Here is a 19825-nt window from a genome sequence, read left to right as displayed (position 1 = left end):
TGGATTGTCATGCTGCATTCTCAGCTTTAAAATCGTCTTTGAAGTGACCAAAGTATCGTTCTGATTTGGATAAAATCATCAAAATATTACAGGTGATGGGTTAACCTCTCCTCACCTAGAGCCAATGCATTGGCAAGGGCTATTGCTTCTAGTGTCACAAGAGATAGATGACTTACTTCTTACCTTGCGGTAGATTGTCCGGCTTTGTTGCAGAATAAGGTTGAGCAGGATCGAGGAGGTTGAGTTGTAAGATTTTTGGCTATGGATGCTTTGTTCTTGGAGCTCTTGTCTGAAGTTTTACTTGTTGCTTTTACATTTATTATGCTCTTTCTTTGTTAAAACTATCATTTGATTGCTAATGAATACGTGTTTAAAAAAAAACATAAAGCTGCAACCATTCAAAGCCTTCATCACTCTCTTTTTAATGTAAAACGTATATGATCTAACTTTCTAATTTAAGAAATATATTTCTTTATACACGTATATACATATATATATATATATATATATATCTGTGTGTTATTTATAAACGAGATTAGATGTATTTTATTTTATTAGGTTTTGCGCGTCTCTGTTTATTACTAACATACAACTTTTATTGAATTTTTGGTTTTCTGGTTTCTAACCGATGGGGGTGTTACCATTTTTATATGAAAGATCAAATAAATGGAAAAGGAGCCACAGATTGGTTCCTAACCATATTACTTAACTCGAAAGGTTTAATTAGTGGATTGTTAGTGACATAATTATCAATTATTTTGTTGAGTAATCAAACATGTGCTCTCTCTTTGCTTTCCCATGGAAAGACAAATCTTTTTGCTCCTCTCTCTCTCTCTTTTTACGTCGAATTTTCACCTTGGCTGATTTTATAATTGTCATAAGTCATAACCACCAACCTCACTAGTCACTAATTCATTATCCATCCATCACATCTATCACCATAAATAGCAATGTTCGTTATTTTGTTGGAAATAATATTATCAAAACTTTCTTTCTTACCAAACTATTGGATAAACGTTGAAAGATAACTTTATATTGTAGTCGTCGACGTTAAGAAAACGAATGTTCAATTCTGTACGAGAAAATATATGATATTTCATTTTACTCTGCTCCGGTATAATATAACTACTGATAATGGTAATTGGTAAGTTAAAAGAGCCTCGTAGAGAACAAAACATTTTTCTTCTTGTTATCATTTACATTGAAAACAAGCTATATCAAAAATTTCAGATACCTATACAAATTGGTAAGTTCATCATGCATAGAATATCGACTAGCAACACGATTTAACAACCTATTTTACTTTTAATTTATAACTTTGATTACATTAGAATCTCGCGTTGAGATTAAGGAAAACAAAGATTAGTGATTAAATCAGATCGGAGGCATCTAAGATGTCATAAAGCGCACCACTTGCATCAGCTCATTTGTCCTATTCCAAAACAAGCACACACGCATATTCATGTTAGATTTCAATTTTGTTACTGTATGTATTTTTGGGTGTATATATATATATATATATATATATGTGTAAGGTTTAACAAATAACAAGTATGGTTAGTGGAATTCATCTTCCAAAAAAGTTACTAGATTCTTGGGATAGTTACGTAAAGATAAAAATTGGGTCACTTTTGTTGCATCATTTCATAAAGCTACTTTATATATTTTTCAGATCTCTAATGTATTTAATCTAGATTTAAAACTTCAGAAATTAATCAAAATTCGATATAGTAAGTCGTTCTATAAGAAGCAACAAGCCAACAACACAATTTCCAAAAATATCGTAAAAACAAACCTTTATATGAAACAAATTGAAGTTGGATTACAATCACCATCCAGTGCATAGTTAAAGATCGGAATGTTTTTTCAATGTTTTTAATATCAAACTGAAAAAAATTGTACTAAGAAAAAAAAATTACGTACTAGCTAGACAACTTAATTTTTAGTTTGGACCAAGGCTCTATCAAATTTATATATCGACTATGTTTAGTTTTTATTCTTGATGTACCTAGTTTAAATCAATTTTCTTTTTAAGTTGGGTATTTATAATCGATTAATATTTTTGAATTTTATCTCTGAATTTTGTAAAAATAAATTATGAACCAGTGTACAACACAAATGTTTTGTTAATGTTGTTGGAGCGGTTTTGAAAGGACGTGTTAGATTGAACTTGTAAACGTTTACGTTTGTACAGTAAAACCTCTATAAATTAATAATGTTGGGACCAAGACATTTTATTAATTTATAGTGATATTAATTTATCTATAAATTAATAATTATTAATTTACACTGTAAATTAATAATTATTAATTTATAGATATATTTTTAATTTTTTATTTTTTTTAATTATGAATTGGAACAATTATAGCAAAATAAGATTAAACTTTCGGATGTTATAAATTTTATGGTTTAGGAATTGAACTTGTAATATTTATAAAGCATTATTGACAATAAATTACAAATACTATAAACAAATTGACTTATACACATGACATACATAAATTCAAATTTATGAATAATAATAATATTAATTCTCATATTTTAATAATCTGTCTAATTATCAAATTGTAAATGATGCATATCTAAAAATTAAAACTTTAAAATTTAATTATTTGTATGACATGTTATAAAATATTTTAGATATCATTATAGTTTGAAAATACAACATTACAAATATTCTATAGAAATGAGTTTTAGGAGAAACATACACTATTATATCAGTATATATATATATATAAATTTACATGATTATTAATTTATGATATTATTGGGACCATATTTTACATTGAGATTTCAAAAAAATTATTATCTTATTATCTTATCGAATATTGTTAATTTTTACACTGGCCCGACTTGGGACCAGCAAAATTTATTAATTTATAGTGATTATTAATTTATAGAGTATTAATTTATAGAGGTTTTACTGTATGTAGGTGACTATAAATTCTGAATTTAATGTCAATTAGTTTTATATATGCGTAAGTTAAAATCAAAATCCAACCTAACCTAGATAGATTATCAAATTTAATAAATTTCATACTCTATTTTTATGTGAAATATAATTCTAACAATATAGAACAAAAAAAAGGGCGAAAGGAACTTTGATTTCACAAGATGCAAAAAATATATATATTTAAACTGAAGATAAGAGCACTATCCTTCTTATCATAATGAAGGTGTGATTTCTACTCTTTTATTTCCCATTATTTCGTTCACCCAACTCCCAAATTTGGGATCCTCCAGTTTCTATTGCCCAAAGCCAAAGACATATTGCTAAGATTAAAAACCCATTATAGTGGGCAATTCAATCTTTCCCACCTTTGCCTTTCTCTGAAGAAAGTGTCTTCTTTAGGCCACTTTTTCAATTTTATTTTTATTTTTGGACTGACATAGTTGGCAATGTGTTGGAAAGAGACAATCTCAGATGTCATATTTTTTTTGGCTTGGGTCCAAAATGTTTTATGAAACCCATGTTGCCTCACAAAGAATGTTTTCGACAAACAGTATCTCATTTTTACAATAGACTTCCATAAGATAAACCTATTGCCAAACCTACTCCCATCCCATTACTAAAATAACGAGTAAAATGAAAATAATACATTTACTTATTATTAAAATGAATTATTATACCTTTTACTATAGAAGACCCTATGTCTCACAAAATAAAAAGAGGCAGGCAGAGTAAAGTATTATTATCTCTAAATTATAAATTAATAATTATTCGTCTCCTACTTGGTCCCATATCTCTCAAACCTTCATCTCTATATCTATCCCCACATTTCATTGCATTGATTCTCTTACAAGCACTTTCTCCTTCAGTCTTTATCTCCCTCTCTCCTCCTCCAGTTCTAAAATGTTTAGAAGAATTGCCATGACCATGACCATGACCAACTCTATTGTTCTTCTTCTATTTTCCTTAACTTTCTTAGGTATCTTTCCTAATAATTGCTTACTTCTGCCTAACAAAAGAAACCATTATCTCGAATTCAATTTGTCAACACATTTATTTAATTTCTATTACATTTTTTCACAGAACGTGGATTGTTGTTTCAAAGGGTCTCCTCTCTTGGCATAAACTACGGTCAAGTCGGCGACAACCTTCCTCCACCGGACAAAGTTATACAACTCTTGAGCTCACTTCATATCAATAAGACAAGAATCTACGACACAAACCCTCGAGTCTTAACCTCATTCGCCAATTCCAACATCGAGCTCTTCGTCACCGTCGAAAATGAAATGCTTTCCAGTTTAGTCGACCCTCAACAAGCTCTCCAGTGGGTAACTACTCGTATAAAACCCTACTTTCCGGCCACCAAGATCGGTGGTATTGCCGTCGGCAATGAACTATACACTGACGATGACTCAAGCCTCATAGGGTTTGTTACATACATCCTCTCATTCCTATGTTATCCTTTTCAAATCTTGGCACATTAAGAATCTACCTTATTAACCAAATCATGGTAGTCAAGTGGTTATCATCTTGTTGAGATCGATTTAGATCGTGTTTTGTTTTGTGATCCACTAGACTAAAAAAAAAAGTATTCAATCTTGTTATTGCTATTTTTCGCAGATATCTTGTGCCTGCAATGATGAGCATTCATAGTGCTTTGGTCCAAACCGGGCTAGACAAGTACATTCAAGTATCGACTCCAAATTCACTATCAGTCCTTCAAGAATCTTACCCTCCCTCCGCCGGATGTTTTAGGCCGGAAGTAGCCGGAGTAATGACGCAGCTACTAACTTTCTTGCGTAACACGAAATCCCCCTTTTGGATTAATGCTTACCCTTACTTCGCTTACAAGGATAACCCAACTAAGATCCCATTAGAATACGTCCTCTTCAACCCTAACCCTGGAATGGTTGACCCCTTCACCAAGTACCACTACGACAACATGCTCTACGCTCAAGTAGATGCTGTGATCTTCGCCATGGCTAGGCTTGGCTTTAAGGATATTGAAGTTGGGGTCTCGGAGACAGGGTGGCCGTCTAAAGGTGATGGAGATGAGGTTGGAGCCACCGTGGCCAACGCAGCGGTTTATAACAAGAATCTTCTGAGGAGACAGCTTCAGGGTGAAGGAACGCCATTGAGGCAAAACATGAGTTTTGATGTTTATCTTTTTGCTCTCTTCAATGAAGACCTCAAACCAGGACCAACCTCTGAGAGAAACTATGGACTCTATCAGCCTGATGAGACCATGACTTACAATGTAGGTTTACTATCATCTTCGTCATCAACATCATCATCAACATCTACTTCTTCAACTTCTATTATTTCCCTCACTTCCTCTGCCTCCACGGTATGTTTTAACATTTGACTTTACCTACTCTGTTTCTTTTATTTCTGTCTTATAAATATCACATTAAATCCATTAGAAAAAAAAAATCTTTGATTGAGAAACATTTTTTTTTTAAACAAATTCTGACTGAGAATACTGTTGACGTTTTTTTCTTCTAATTGTGACGTTTAATACTTGAAAAGTTAGGCGCTTTTCTAGAACATATTCCTCTATCAAACATATTTCTTAATTAATAACGATAAAGTTAGATTTTTTTTTGGAGCGACATGATTAGTACTTACTACTAGTCATGATATTTATGATTATCCTCACCATCTGATTTTTTTAAAACATTAACTAATTGAAATTTGTGGTCTTAATTATTACTTATATCTGTTCGTATTTTATTCTATAAACAGGCTATCAAGAAGGGAACGCAAAATTTGATATATTGGACATGCATTTATTCGTTGGCCATTCAAATGCTAATTAGACGACCGTACTAGAAGCAAAAACAAATTGAAAAGAGCTTCTATGTGTAAATAGAAAGAGAGTCCACTAATGCGGTTCATTTTTTCAACGAGAAGAATTAAAATCTCAAAAGTGTTCTTAGATGATTCTTTGAAGGAAAAAAAAATCAGAAAATTTGTTCCGAGTAATTAATTAATTAACTTGAGGAGGGGATGATGCAGTACTGCGAAGCGAATCCAATGTATAAAGAAAAAAAACTGACGATTCATATTATAGTTATGTATTTGTATTTGTCTTATTAGTAAATAGTTACGTGTTAATTAGTTTTCATCATCTAAATTCTAACATAAAAATGTATAGTTGGGTCTGTCCATAGACATAAAGACTTATATATACGACAATCAGTTTTAATTATTTTCAAGAAGATACAATTTAAAAATAACATTTTAATCAAACTACAGAAGCTGGTTGGTTAAAAGCTATTTTAATCAAAAGTTTATTTAACTCTAGGTAGGTATACAGTAATGATTCATGATTCATAAGTGACGATCGTGTTTCTTGTTTAAATCGAAAGGAACAATGTCATTAGGCATCTAAAATCCACATTCATTAGGCAATATTGCAACATTTCATGTATATATAATGGTTGATTTCATATTATATATATACTAGTGTACATATATATTATATTTCATAAATTAAAGGAAGAGAAATAACTCCAAACAAAAAAGACTATATGTATATATATATATTACTAGTTTACTACGGTTACGTGAGGTAGAAAATAAAATCATTATTACTAAACAGGAAACATTTATCATTTTTCAACACTCCAAACATTACTTTTTTCTGTTTGGTTTAAACATTACTTTTAAGGACAGATTATATAATGATATCAGATCTTTTTATATACAATTTCTTGATTGGTTTACACCGAAGGTGAAGGCTCTTTAATCTTTTGGACGTGGAATCCATAAACCTTAGACATACGATACCTTCCTTTTTCATCTCGATCACCGTCAACATTCGAAACTTATGTTGTCTGCTCTTACATACACACATGCATGCATTATACATATATATATGTACGTGTGCACTCACATGACACTACTCATACATGCAGACATGACACATGTATGAATATGTGTACATTATGTAAGGATTTTTTTTTGTTTATTTTCTTAATTATAAGGCCTCAACTTAAGAGTTAATTTTTTTTAAAAAACCTTATTTTTTTAATTTATTTTTAGTTGAGACCTCATTTTAAAAATTTCTTTAAGCTGAAGTCCCATTTAAAAAATTGCATTAAATTTTTTGAGAAAAACAATTTTAAAAAAATTATTATCAGACTTTATTTTAAAAGTACAACTTTTTTTCGTATTGAGTTTCCAATGTTGGTGGACAGGCACGGTGTATGTGGGATATTCATTCATTCACCAATTGATCTAATCAATAATAGTTTTATTTTTTGTTTGGACGGTAAAAGACTAAAAAGAGTAATGCTCCCTTTTTCTAACGGCAGAAAAGGAGGAAGTAAAAAATAATCAAACGTAAACTACTCTCATTATTTTATTAGGAAGCATATAAGTAGATATGGATGGTCCCAACTTTATTCCACGACCATGTTTTAAGTCGTCAGCATTTTGACAATAGTCATTTGGCCGTCCCTTTTCAAAGGAGCTTTCTCTTTTTTTATGAATTCTCTATTTTCTGCTTTTGTCATCTCGACTCAATTGTTACTTATTTTTATAACCAACATGTTTATTAAAATAATGAATATCGTCATCGCTTTTCCTAGTCCTTTCTGGTTTTGTATAAATTCATCACGGTTTAACTTAAAATTGCTACTAGCTATATCGAGTTTTACTCTGGAATGATTATATTGTTCGTATTTAAAGTTACAATTACTCGATAACACTTTGGAATCAAGGATTTTTCGAACATCAGTTTTATTACATTTTTCAGAAAACAATAACGTTTTCTAATTTTTGTTACACTTAAATAACGCCATCATTTGGATCTGGACTTTTTTGTATTGCTATTTGATTTGAAGTTTAATATTAAATGGAAACATTGAGTGGTGTCTTTGTTTGTTGACAGCACAATGAGTAATGGCTAATATTAGAAATTTAGAACCATTCATTCTACCTGGCATCAAGTTAACTCATGTGACTCTTTTCCTACGAATGAAAAATTAATTTACATCTACAAACCCACCCCATCAATATTTATTTAGACCACACCCATCATGTGAAATGAGAGAGTTAAGTTTATTTTGTATAAAGGCATACGCAAATAATTAAAATCCATGTAGTTAGAAATATTAAAGATCATATAATGTTACAAGAGAATCTGTTTCTCAATTGTTCTTCATACTTATATTGTGAACTTAAGATATCACGCCAGGTATGTGCATTTGGTAACATCCAATTCAAAAATATATTCATAGAATATAATAATTCAAAAGAGAAAAGTGAGAATTAGTTATACAGAGATGTCAATCAAACTCACCTCCATGTTAGCACATGGGGATACCTTTGGCAACTTTACGGTGCAAGAATAAAATCGTTAGATTCTTTATAGTTCATGTATGAATATTGTAACACTGAATCTTCTACTTTAAAACAAAATAAATCTAATCAATCTGTATGATAATTGATACACGTATTACTCTCTAGTTGGGCGATTCTGTTTTATACCCCTTCTTTATAGGGAACATGCAATATTTTACCAATCCAAAAATGGTGACAATCGTCTCTCATTTTTTGTGGCTCGATGAATGAGTTCAAGATTGTTGACTACCTTTATGTATTTAATTTTTATTCTGAGTAGAGAGTAGGACCGTGACTCGAAGATACTCACTCATAGGGGAAATGAAAAGAAGTATAAGGAGAAGAAAAAAATGGGACTCTCTAGATAGTAGAAGATCACTCTCAAGTCTTAAGAGTATTTTTCTTAACCTTCTTCAGTTAAAAAAATTAATCACAAGGGGTTTTACTTGGTTGTTGGCCTTATCAATATACCCTCTTGTCGGCCTTTCTTTTTGTAAACCCCTTTTTAAGGTCAAATTTTATTTAACGGGCTTGGCTCGGTATGCAATCTAAAAGCCCAATAAGCTTAAAAACTAGGCTTCTTCTAGTACGTTCCAGTATCCTCCACAAGACTCTCTCACTCCCTTCCTTCGCTTTGTGTCTGTCAGTAATATAAAAGACAAATTTGCAGCTTTTTCTCTGTGCAGACTCTTTACGTTTCGTATCCTCCTCTTTAACAAGGCTAGGCTGCTCTAACTGAGATTTCATATCCATGGCGGAAGAGTTAGGGCTTGATTTGGAAGAACTCAGACAACTCCAGAACATAGCCAAGAGACCTCGTGTTCTCAATCTCATCAATTCCGAGATTTCCAATTTGGAGAAGGTACCTATCCCACTTTTTTTTACCCCTTTTCTCGTCATAAATCGTTTTGTTATAAGTAGTTTCTCTTATCTAGAAACAGAACTTGGGATTAGTTTTGAGAGTTTAGAGAAGAACTGTTTCATTCTTTGTATTTGTGACATGTATGTGTGTCTGAATAATTAACAAGGAGAAAGGGGATAACTTTTGGAGTTAAACTTATCTCTTGGATTGAGTTTATGAAAATAAAAACCTCTACTTTGGTTTCTGATTAGATTGAGTCGTTCTTTTCGTAGCTGAGACACTCTGCTGCAATCACTTCAAATGCAAAGCCAGAGGCACCAGTGACAATTCCTGCACCAGTTTCTACTTCGGTTAAGCCGGTTTCTCCAGCAGTGAGCTATGTAACTCTTGGAACATTTAGCTGGGATCAAGACAATGAAAAAGTCAAGGTAGAAACCAATCAGTTTAGTCCGTAATCTAGAGTAGACTCAGTTTAGTCCCACAAGTGAAGGTTTTGGTTATGTTAATGAGGTGTTTTTTTTTAAAACAGGTGTACATATCTTTGGAAGGTGTTGATCAGGACAATGTTCACGCTGAGTTCAAGCCAATGTCTTTGGATATCAAAATCCATGATGTACAAGGGAAGAATTACCGATGTGCGATCCCGAAGTTGAATAAGGAGATTGTGCCTGAGAAATGTAAAGTGCTTGTTAAGCCTAAGAGGATAGTTATCACAATGTTCAAGTCTTCCCGAGGTAACTGGCCTGATATACACTACAAAGAAGATAAGGTAATAATACGAAAACTCGAGTACTAAGCTATCGTCTTAGTATAGTGGTGGAGCTTTTGTCTGGTGGAAACGAAACTAAGCTATTTTTTTGTTTGTTCAGATTAAACCGAGTTTGGAGAAAGAGAAAGACCCAATGGCTGGAATTATGGGTTTGATGAAGGTAAGGATCTCTTTCATTCGTGTGGTTGTCTGAGATATATGTTTGTGCATCTTCTCACTAGTTGCTTATGATTTTTTTTTTTTTTTTTTTTATGTTTTGATGTGAATAAAACTACAGAACATGTATGAGGATGGAGATGAAGAAACAAAGAAGACAATAGCCAAAGCTTGGACAGATGCTAGGTCAGGCAAAGGAGCAGGTCCTCTTAAAGGACTATGAAGCTTCTTTGACCAGTAATCATCATCATTCACTAGTTCGTCTTTTGTATCCGAGCAAATGTGCTTTCATGTTCTAGTGTGACCGTATCTCTCTGAAAGAACTTAACAAAAGCAAAACATCTGTTTTTGAGTTTAGTCGAATGTTGCATTTGCTGTTTTGGATATTAGTTTCTTGCAAGCAAGCATTCGAACTTTTGTTTGATATTCCTAAGCAACTAGAACTAGAAAGCCTTTGTTTTCGAAGTTGAATATTAGATTTTGGCAGCTAAGCTTTGAAATAACTTCAATTCTGAGACGAGGCCCTACCCGTCAGTTTAGATGGGCTAAACGGGCCGCACCAGCCTGTACATGCACACCTACCTACCGCGCCAGCCTGTACATGCACTCCTACCTGAACGGGCAGCACCAGCCTAATTGACCAACAACTACTCATTTTTCAGATTTATAAATACGTAAGACGTGGCTACTTGTAAGTTGATAAAAGAAAACTTAGAGTCCGTTACGCCGTGAAAGTCGAACAGTTCACAACATCCAAAAACAAAATCGATAAAACTTCCATAGGAAAGAATGATTCACATTTAATGGATGTAAGGCAAAAAGAAAATGCTCATAACTCAAGAACCAAGTTATTATAACCAAGAACAAAATTGTACTAAACAAACAAATTATCCAAAACAGACATGATCAAAATGGTAGTAGTAATAAAACTCATTGATATACTAAACAGAGAGTTGTGACGATGGTCTCTTACCATCATCTGTGTATCCCAAAGAAGGTGGTCGAACTGGTTTAGGACTCTCGACGGCAACATCACTAGCTGAACTCTGCTGAACCAAAACCGGATAAATGTCGGTAGAAACCGAGAGCCGAGAAGGCGAAGCAGGGGAAGAAGGCGAAGGCGAGACCGATGGCAGTTCAGAAGCCGAAAACGAAGCCATAGAAAGAGTTCTAGTGATTGAAGGATTCACTTCAGCTACTTCTTCAATACCTTCATCGATATACACAACATCTTGCATAGTCAACTGATGGTACTCGACGATTTCTCTCAAGAACCGGTTCTCTCTAGCGTAAATGGAGTTTTCGTGAGCTAATCTTGCTTTCTCTGCCAACAACGTCTCTAGCTGAAGCCTGATTAGGTCATCATCAGCTGGATTGTTGTTACCTTTATCCCGGTTATCTCTTAACCGTTTGTTTTCTTCTTCCAATTGAGAGCACCGTTCTTTAGCGAAAGCTAAATCGGCTTTAACCGTTTTCAACTCACGGAGGAGAAGCTTGGCTTTAGCTGCTGTAGCCATGGCTACGTCACGTGAAGCTTTGAGTTGAGACTCGTGTGGGTTTGGTTGTGTTAATGGTTGCCATGGACTGCTTGATCCAGAGGATTGGTTATAATTGTTGTTGTCTGAATCGATTAGATCGGATCCTTTACGTCTGATTTGAGAAGCTACGATCGTACGACCTTCTCCGAACGCTTTCTCGAAACTGTCTCCGATCTGATTCAGAGAGGTTGTGATTTTGTCTATGCTTTTGCGTATGGTTGGATTCGAGGGTTCGGGAACGACGTCGTTATGTTGCTGTTGTTGTTGTTGTTGTTGTTGCTCTTCTTCGTCTTCGAGGATTGATTTAGCTTTCTGAGCTAGGATCCCCCAGAATCCACGGCTCTCGCTCTTATCCTCGTAGGCCGTGAATCCTTGAGCCTGAGATTTGGTGATGTTTCAGGTTTCTTGCAGGAAAAGTTATCTTATCTCATGAAAAGAGAAAAAGAGATAGAGAGATCAGACCTGAGAAGAGGCACGGATTGCTTGAGCGGCAAGGGAGGAATGAGAAGAGAAAGATTGAGAAGATCTGAAGGATCCGCCATTGGAGTGACCTTTGAGATCACCATGATCGTGATCAGGTGGTTGATTATAGATGTCTTCTTTGAAGGTTGAAGCCCTCGCGATCCCTTGTCTTCTCCGATACGCTATTTTTTTGTTTGGTCTTCCTTGTTTTGATTCTTTCTCTGTTTTTTTTTTTGTTTGTTGTTTTTTTTTTTTTGATGTTGTTATTAAGAAATGTTATTTATTGCAATTTTTACAACCTCTGATCCTCTGGTTTTACGTAATTCACGTTCTTAATAAGTTGATTAATCAGAAAAGGATACAAACATCAAAACGTGGCTTCTAAGGAAATGGGTTGACTTCTAAATAGTAAATAGGCATGTTATGAGTTGATTTTATGGGCTATAATAGTGATGGCCCAATGGCTCACAAAAGCTGAGTGTGAATCAATGTTGTAATGTCTAGAACTGACGACTATAAGACAGGCTAAATAGCATACTTTTTTTTGTTTTTTTTCTCTTTATACTTCTTTTAAGTTTTGTAATGAAAACGGTCGAGAGGTAGTGCTATTTTAATATTAGCTTTTTTAATCAATTATAAAGTTAAGAAAAATTTCAAGAAGATGACTTGGAACCCATAAAAAGATTGATTTGATAGAGGTTTTTCTAATTCGAAGGTTCCAAACTTTTCTATGCAAAAGAATGTCTAAAGGTTTGGGTAAAAAGGAAAAAAAAAACATCACGCAAGAATGTCAAAAAGATTCGGTCTCACCTTCTTCCATGAGACAGAAATTGAGGAGTGGGTTACTGGGTTTAGGCCTTGGGGTATAGGAATGACCGGTTTAGAGTTGGATTTTTGAAGTTTTCTTACGAATTAATTTACTTTAATTGAAGAGATTCAGTATTAAATTTTTTTCTGTGACCAATTTTCACGGTAGTCGTCACTCACTATAGTATTATTCTTGTGAAGCATAATTTATTCAATTTTGTGATTTAATTGCAAACTTTGAATGATTGAAAAATATTATATGGTTGACCAAATTTTGAATTTTGCTATATGTTTTACTAACTAAAACATTAACTTTTTCGAGTTTTCATGTTATTTTTAGATTTTATGTTTGATAGTCAAAGAAATGGTTAAGGATATGGTAGGTCACCAGTTTGATCCGTCTCGCGTGGACGTCCAATTAATTTCATGATTTTTTGGATCAGATTTGAATTTTTAACAAAAGTGATTTTTATATTTTTAAAAAGTAAAATTTTCACCAATCAATAGTAATTTAAAATTTTATATAAGGTAATATTTCATAACTGTCATCAATCATATATAATTTTTACTAAAATATTATATATCGGTTCAAAATCTAGTATATTTAAAATGTCATGATTGAGTCATAGATATAAGCAGTTTCGTACCTATTATAGAAGGAATGTTACCCTTTCCATTTCTCTTCGTAAATAAAACGATCATAGTGTAATTTTTCAGGGTGTAGATATTTCCCTACAGACACCGGAGAAATGCAAATCTACAACAGACAACGGGCCAAATATGAGCTGGCTTTGGACCCGTAGTTGCACTAAGAAAAGCTGCATGCAGTCACATCGTGCTCTTTTCCATTTAATGAAAATAATTTCACATGGAATATTAGGATACAATTCTGTTTTATAAATTTTTTAACGTGGCAGAAAATTCACCTATATATATTTCGATATGAATCATCTAAGAACACTTATAAATTGATGTTCAAGTGGTAGCTTTGGTTTTATTATCATTATTAGACGGTATTAATATTTTCGCTATTTATTTTTAGGAATCAAAGGTGTAAGTACTAAAATGTGTACATATTACATAGTTTGAAAGTGTGGTATATATATATATGCACAAGATTGAGAGAAAGTGTATGATTCGAAAGTTTAGTTTACATTAAAAAAAACAATCACATAATAAAAACATGTCATTTTAAAATTATTATGGATATATTTTAAGTTTTAAGTGAGCTTTTAATATAAAATTATTTTATTATTAATTGAACAATATCAAATTGAAAAAAAAAATATTTGTAATTTATATTCTTTTTTGTTTGTTTTAAACCTTATTTTCTTATCTTAATTTTTTGCTCTTTGTTTTAATGTCGTTCCGGGAACGTGTTTTTTTCGGTGGCTTTGTATATTTTTTTGATGTTTAAGAATATTAGATGACAAAGAAAAAGAAAAAAAAATCTTTGTGTATTTGCTATTGAAAAAAATATCTTTTAATATTTTAAAGAACTTTTTTTTCCAAACGGAAACCCACACAAGCTTTTTGATGAAAATATCCAAACAGTTCAAAATATCCAGTTTTTGTGACCATCACGGTAGTTGTCAAATGGGAGTACAATAGCTACCTATCTTGGATATATTGGAACAGTCGACCCATCAATCTTTAGTCTTTTGTACTACAACCACAACTTTGTTAAAATGAGAATGTTTGGTATTGAAGTAATGTAACTAGATCAATTAATTTACACATAAAATGTAACTAATTTACCTAAAAAATTTCGGGTTGGTGAGTATAGCCGATTCTATTAAAGTAATTTAAAAAAAAAAAAAAAAACAGTATGAAACATATATCGCGCTTGATATTTGACACACTACCTGAAAGTCTGACAAGAGACAACCAAAAACTGTTGTCATACCAAATTTACTGCTCCATGTAAATTAAAGATCTTGCAGGTTATAAATTCAACGGTTTCAAAACTTTTTTAGTGACATGCTTGTTTTCAAAAACTTCTTCAAACCATAACTCTCTTACAAATCAACTAAAAGTTAAAAATAAGCTACGAGAATTGTTAATGTCGATGAGATGTTACATAACGATGAGAATATGAGATGTTACTTATGTATATGAAGATATAAAGATAAAGAGATTATGATATATTTTGGTATCATGAAAAAACAAGTAAAATGAAAAAATGGGGGTACTGGTGTCTAAATAAAAGTCGTAACCAACGACATTACGACAGTAACTGTACAGTTCGCTGTTCCGTTTCGTACAGTTCTAAAAGCTGTAAGAATCCCTAGCACGTAGCACCTGTCTCTCCTTTTTCTCTGTGGTCTCCACTTTTATTTTCCCCAATGCTTATTTTAATTTAAAACAATTGTTGTTTTATTCTCTGCTCTTTTTTCTTGTCAACTTTCAAACGTTGTTTTAGGAAGAAAAAAAAAATGAAAAAAATGTTTTAACCTTAATTGTCTTTCTAGATCTTTAAATACAACTGTTAATTAAGTCAGTATTTCCTCAAATTTAAAAATTCATTAGCTTTTCATTTTTTTCTTAATTTCATTGGCATTTGAATTGAGGGGGTGAGATGGGGAGAAAACTATTCTACTCTTTCTTTTGCTAGAGTGCCTTCCTATATCCATTATCCACATTCCACAATAAGATTTTGTTTTTTTTACAGCACAATAACATTTCGTTGGCTCTAAATAGTTCCACACAAAACTAGAGTAACAAATTCAAATAGAAATGATAGTTTAATGATGCGACTTAAAAGTTATTATTCATCGATGTATCGCATCATCGACTTCCTGTTTTATAACATTGACCGCATGTTCGATCTAAATATGTTTCTAGTTTAGCTAGTGATTTTCTTTGGTTTGCCATATCAATACAGTTGTTGATTTGTAATATGAATGAATGCTAAAATGAAAATTTCTATTTGGATTAAAATAACATAAATCGCAAAATTTGATATCATTTGTTCAAGATAAAATTAGTTATTAGGATTCGATATATCACAAATTATTCACAATTTCACATGGGCTAATTCCATAACACATAAAAACCTGAAGAAAAAAGATCTTCCGCATATGTGCATAGAGATAGACAGATATCATATCATTACATTGAGAAAGATATGCACGCAATGCAGAATTTGTTATATCACCAATTGTTTAGCTGAATTCCATATGTTTGACGGCGAGGAGCCCATCAAAATAGGAGAAAGATAGAGACATAGCAATAATTTCATTACATGAGGACACGCTGAGGACATTACATAAAGCGGAAGACTTGTATTTTGTTTTGTTTTGTTTCGTCTTTGTTAAAATGTAAATTTAGTTCAACACATTTGTTATATTTTAGAACCAAAGAAATTGATGCAGGAAATGGAAAAAAAAAAGGAACGAATCAAATCTTATATGAAATACTGTATAAAGAGAAGAATAAACACTAATTGCTATTTCCAAGAAAGGCAAACAAATTATGGTAAAAAGAAAAAGGAGAAGAAGAAGACGAGAAGATACAAAAGTTGGTTTGGTTGGGTCAAACTCTAAGCAAAGCCTAATGCTTTTTGGACCTAATGAAAAACATACCAAAAAAAGAAAAAACTAATCCAAAAGACTATCCGTTTCCATCTTTTTGTGATTATGACTTTTTATCATACAGAGGATGACAAGGATCATCACGATTCACGACTACTCTCATACAATAGTTTTATGAGTGAGAAGAGGTTGTTTCTCAAAGAGACCAAGTCTATAATCACCAAGCTTAGACTTGTAAGCAGAAGACTTGTACTGAGACCAAGTGAATTCTTTGTAAAGCCAATCCTCTTGCTCAGGGACAAGGCATGGCAATGGTGCGATCTTCTGGCTCAATGGCGGTCCCCCGAAATATATCATCGAAACCCTTGATCTCCTTGTATCAGCTAAGACTCTGTGTTTAACACTCTTGAACCTCCCGTTAGTCATAACCTGCAAACACCGAGTATTGTTAATTTATGCGTCTTACTTATATGGGAAATGGGAATTAGACTTTGAAGTTCAGAATAAAGACATTCTATATTATACTATTTCTTTTGCTTTTGAAATGTCTCACTTATAACAGAATATTATATTGCATACATGTCTATCGTGTAACAGTNTTATCATACAGAGGATGACAAGGATCATCACGATTCACGACTACTCTCATACAATAGTTTTATGAGTGAGAAGAGGTTGTTTCTCAAAGAGACCAAGTCTATAATCACCAAGCTTAGACTTGTAAGCAGAAGACTTGTACTGAGACCAAGTGAATTCTTTGTAAAGCCAATCCTCTTGCTCAGGGACAAGGCATGGCAATGGTGCGATCTTCTGGCTCAATGGCGGTCCCCCGAAATATATCATCGAAACCCTTGATCTCCTTGTATCAGCTAAGACTCTGTGTTTAACACTCTTGAACCTCCCGTTAGTCATAACCTGCAAACACCGAGTATTGTTAATTTATGCGTCCTACTTATATGGGAAATGGGAATTAGACTTTGAAGTTCAGAATAAAGACATTCTATATTATACTATTTCTTTTGCTTTTGAAATGTCTCACTTATAACAGAATATTATATTGCATACATGTCTATCGTGTAACAGTAATTGTCACGTGAGGCTCAATGTCTACAAAGATTTTCTAGACGTACACACAAGAAAAAGGAACTTTAAAAAACATCTTTTTATTTTCAACAAAAAAAAAAGAAGAGACGAGAATGAGCACTTTATCCCAAAAAAAAAAACTGTATATTCATTTTTTTAAAAGTATTTGAGTTTTTGACCAGCCAAAATACAAGGAATGTTTCAAACACAAACCATAAAAAATTTCTTAAACAAAAATATCAAATCAAACCTTAAATACATAAAATAAAATACAATAAAATAAAATTATCAAACCCTTACAAATTTAGATTTATATATATATATATAAAAAAAAAAGAGAATAAAAAGAGAAGAAAAGGTACCTGAAGAGCATCTCCAACATTAATGAAGAAAGAAGAGTGATCAGGAGGGACAGCGACCTAACTTCCATCTTTCACACAGATTTGAAGACCCGCCGTGTTATTGGATCTTAGCACTGAGATTATCTGTGGGTCTGTGTGTTCTCCAAACCCCACCTTCACCATCTTCTCCGCCTCTTCCTCCGCCGCCGGATAATGGTTTAGTCTCAGGCACGAGTCGCTCTTCTCGTCTCTCAGCATTTTACTCAGACTGTCCCTTGGTTCTATCCCTAGTTCTTCTGCAATCATCTCCAACAGCTTGCACGACACTTCTTTTATCTCCTTCATGTACTCCTCGACCGCCTCTCTGTTCAAACACCACTTACTACGGTTAGATGCCAACGGATAAAACAGAGTAGTACTACCAGCTAAAACGTGGAAAAAAAACAGAGTGCTCTGTTTCTTGAAATGTATCAAGAAAAGTAGTGACGATTTATTTAAGAAATAATATACTTTTTAATGTATAGTATGAAGACAAGAAGTGATGTTATGTTGTTTTCTGAGATTAAAAGCAAATATTTACCGGAAAATTTGAGGGGTTTGACGGAAGACGGCGGAGGTTTTGGGAGATGAGAGCTGAGGGTTAGCATTGAGGAGGATATACTCAATCCAACCAACGTCACCGTTTGGTCCNCACTGCCTTTCTGTTCAAATATCACTTACAACGGTTAGATTCCAACGGAGAAAACAGAGTGGTACTAGCTAGCTAGAGCGTGAATAAAAAAAAAGAGTGCTCTGTTTCTTGAAATGTATCAAGAAAAGGAGTGACGATTTTTTTTAAGAAATAATTTCCTTTTTTAAGTGATATTTTGAAGAGAAGAAGTGATGTAGTGTTTTTTTTTAGATTAAAGATAAATATTTACCGGAAAATTTGAGGGGTTTGACGGAAGACGGCGGAGGTTTTGGGAGATGAGAGCTGAGGGTTAGCATTGAGGAGGATATACTCAATCCAACCAACGTCACCGTTTGGTCCAATCCGTTTACTACCATAACCGTACGGTTCAGGCGGACCGGCTTGGTTTTTAAGAGACTGAGGCAAGGCAAAGAAGCCAATAGCCTCCTGCTCCAACCGAGTCATGAGTTCGGGTCGGACGCCGTGGTTTACGACCTTGAAGAACCCGAATTCCTCACAGGCTTTTACTATCCGGATTTTCGCCTCGGGGTCGGTTAGGTCCACGACGGGGATTGAATGTGAAGTTAGAACCGGAACCGGAACCGGTTTGTATGTTTGGAGTAGGGAGATGTGGTTATCTAAAGTGACTGGCTGTGGCAAAACCACCATGTTTGGGTTTTGTTGTTTTACAAGTTAAATTGCAAAATCTTTATTGGAAAAAAAAAAAGTCGTTGAAGTTTGAAACAAAGGTTGAAGAAGAAGAAGAAGAAGAGTTGTAGAGCTATATGATTTAGGAGCTATCGAGGAAAGCTATTTTGCTTGGCATTTATAGGGAGTGGTATGTGGGGGAGGACGGAGAAAAGGAATACGAAATTTTTAGAAAATGTTACTATTGTGATTTTTTTTTTAATTAGAGGATAGATATTATATGATTAATTATTTGGTCATATTTCTTATTTTTATTTTGCATGTCGAGTCTATTCTTGTATCTCGCACACATGGAAATACAGCGTGGAGTTTTTGTTTTTATTTCTTATTTGGGTTTATGAAATCGAAGTTGGTATAGTGAGAAAATGGTATTGGTATGGTCCTGTTTTATGTTTTTTTTTGCCTTCTTGTTTTGCCTTTTTGCATTTTACATTGACTAATCACGTATTCACGCGTATGGGTTGTTGACAAAAGGAGAAAAAGAATCACGGGTCGTAGTTTTTCTTAATTAATTTTTTTGACTCAAATTGTTTCAATAATTTTCGACTATAATTATTTAATTATAAGGTATGCTTTATCTAAGAAAAAACTATATTA

At 33.2% G+C, this 19825-nt stretch overlaps 3 protein-coding genes and 1 pseudogene across 3 annotated transcripts; 2 read left to right on the top strand and 2 right to left on the bottom strand.

Annotated features, from left to right (window-relative positions):
- On the top strand, window positions 3813–6070 carry LOC104777034 (glucan endo-1,3-beta-glucosidase 11-like). Its single transcript, XM_010501220.1, has 4 exons — window positions 3813–3929; window positions 4034–4376; window positions 4571–5297; window positions 5696–6070. The coding sequence occupies exons 1-4, from the start codon at window positions 3854–3856 to the stop codon at window positions 5780–5782; spliced, it is 1233 nt and encodes a 410-aa protein (XP_010499522.1). The 5' UTR covers window positions 3813–3853; the 3' UTR covers window positions 5783–6070.
- On the top strand, window positions 8942–10547 carry LOC104777033 (calcyclin-binding protein-like). Its single transcript, XM_010501219.2, has 5 exons — window positions 8942–9161; window positions 9434–9589; window positions 9691–9930; window positions 10031–10090; window positions 10208–10547. Exons 1-5 carry the CDS (start codon window positions 9051–9053, stop codon window positions 10307–10309), a joined length of 669 nt encoding a protein of 222 aa, XP_010499521.1. The 5' UTR covers window positions 8942–9050; the 3' UTR covers window positions 10310–10547.
- Window positions 10438–12338, bottom strand: LOC104778948 (the record flags this gene model as incomplete). The annotated part of the gene is made up of 2 exons (XM_010503351.1): window positions 10438–12002; window positions 12087–12338. Coding segments are annotated over 2 exons (1227 nt in total), but the record flags the coding sequence as incomplete, so codon positions are not given.
- LOC104777032 lies at window positions 16319–19372 on the bottom strand (annotated as a pseudogene).

The sequence above is a fragment of the Camelina sativa genome, chromosome 3 (assembly GCF_000633955.1).
Source record: "Camelina sativa cultivar DH55 chromosome 3, Cs, whole genome shotgun sequence".
Classification (NCBI taxonomy): Eukaryota; Viridiplantae; Streptophyta; class Magnoliopsida; order Brassicales; family Brassicaceae; genus Camelina; species Camelina sativa.
Note: the sequence above shows the minus strand (reverse complement) of the source record. Positions and strands in the feature narration are given on the sequence as shown.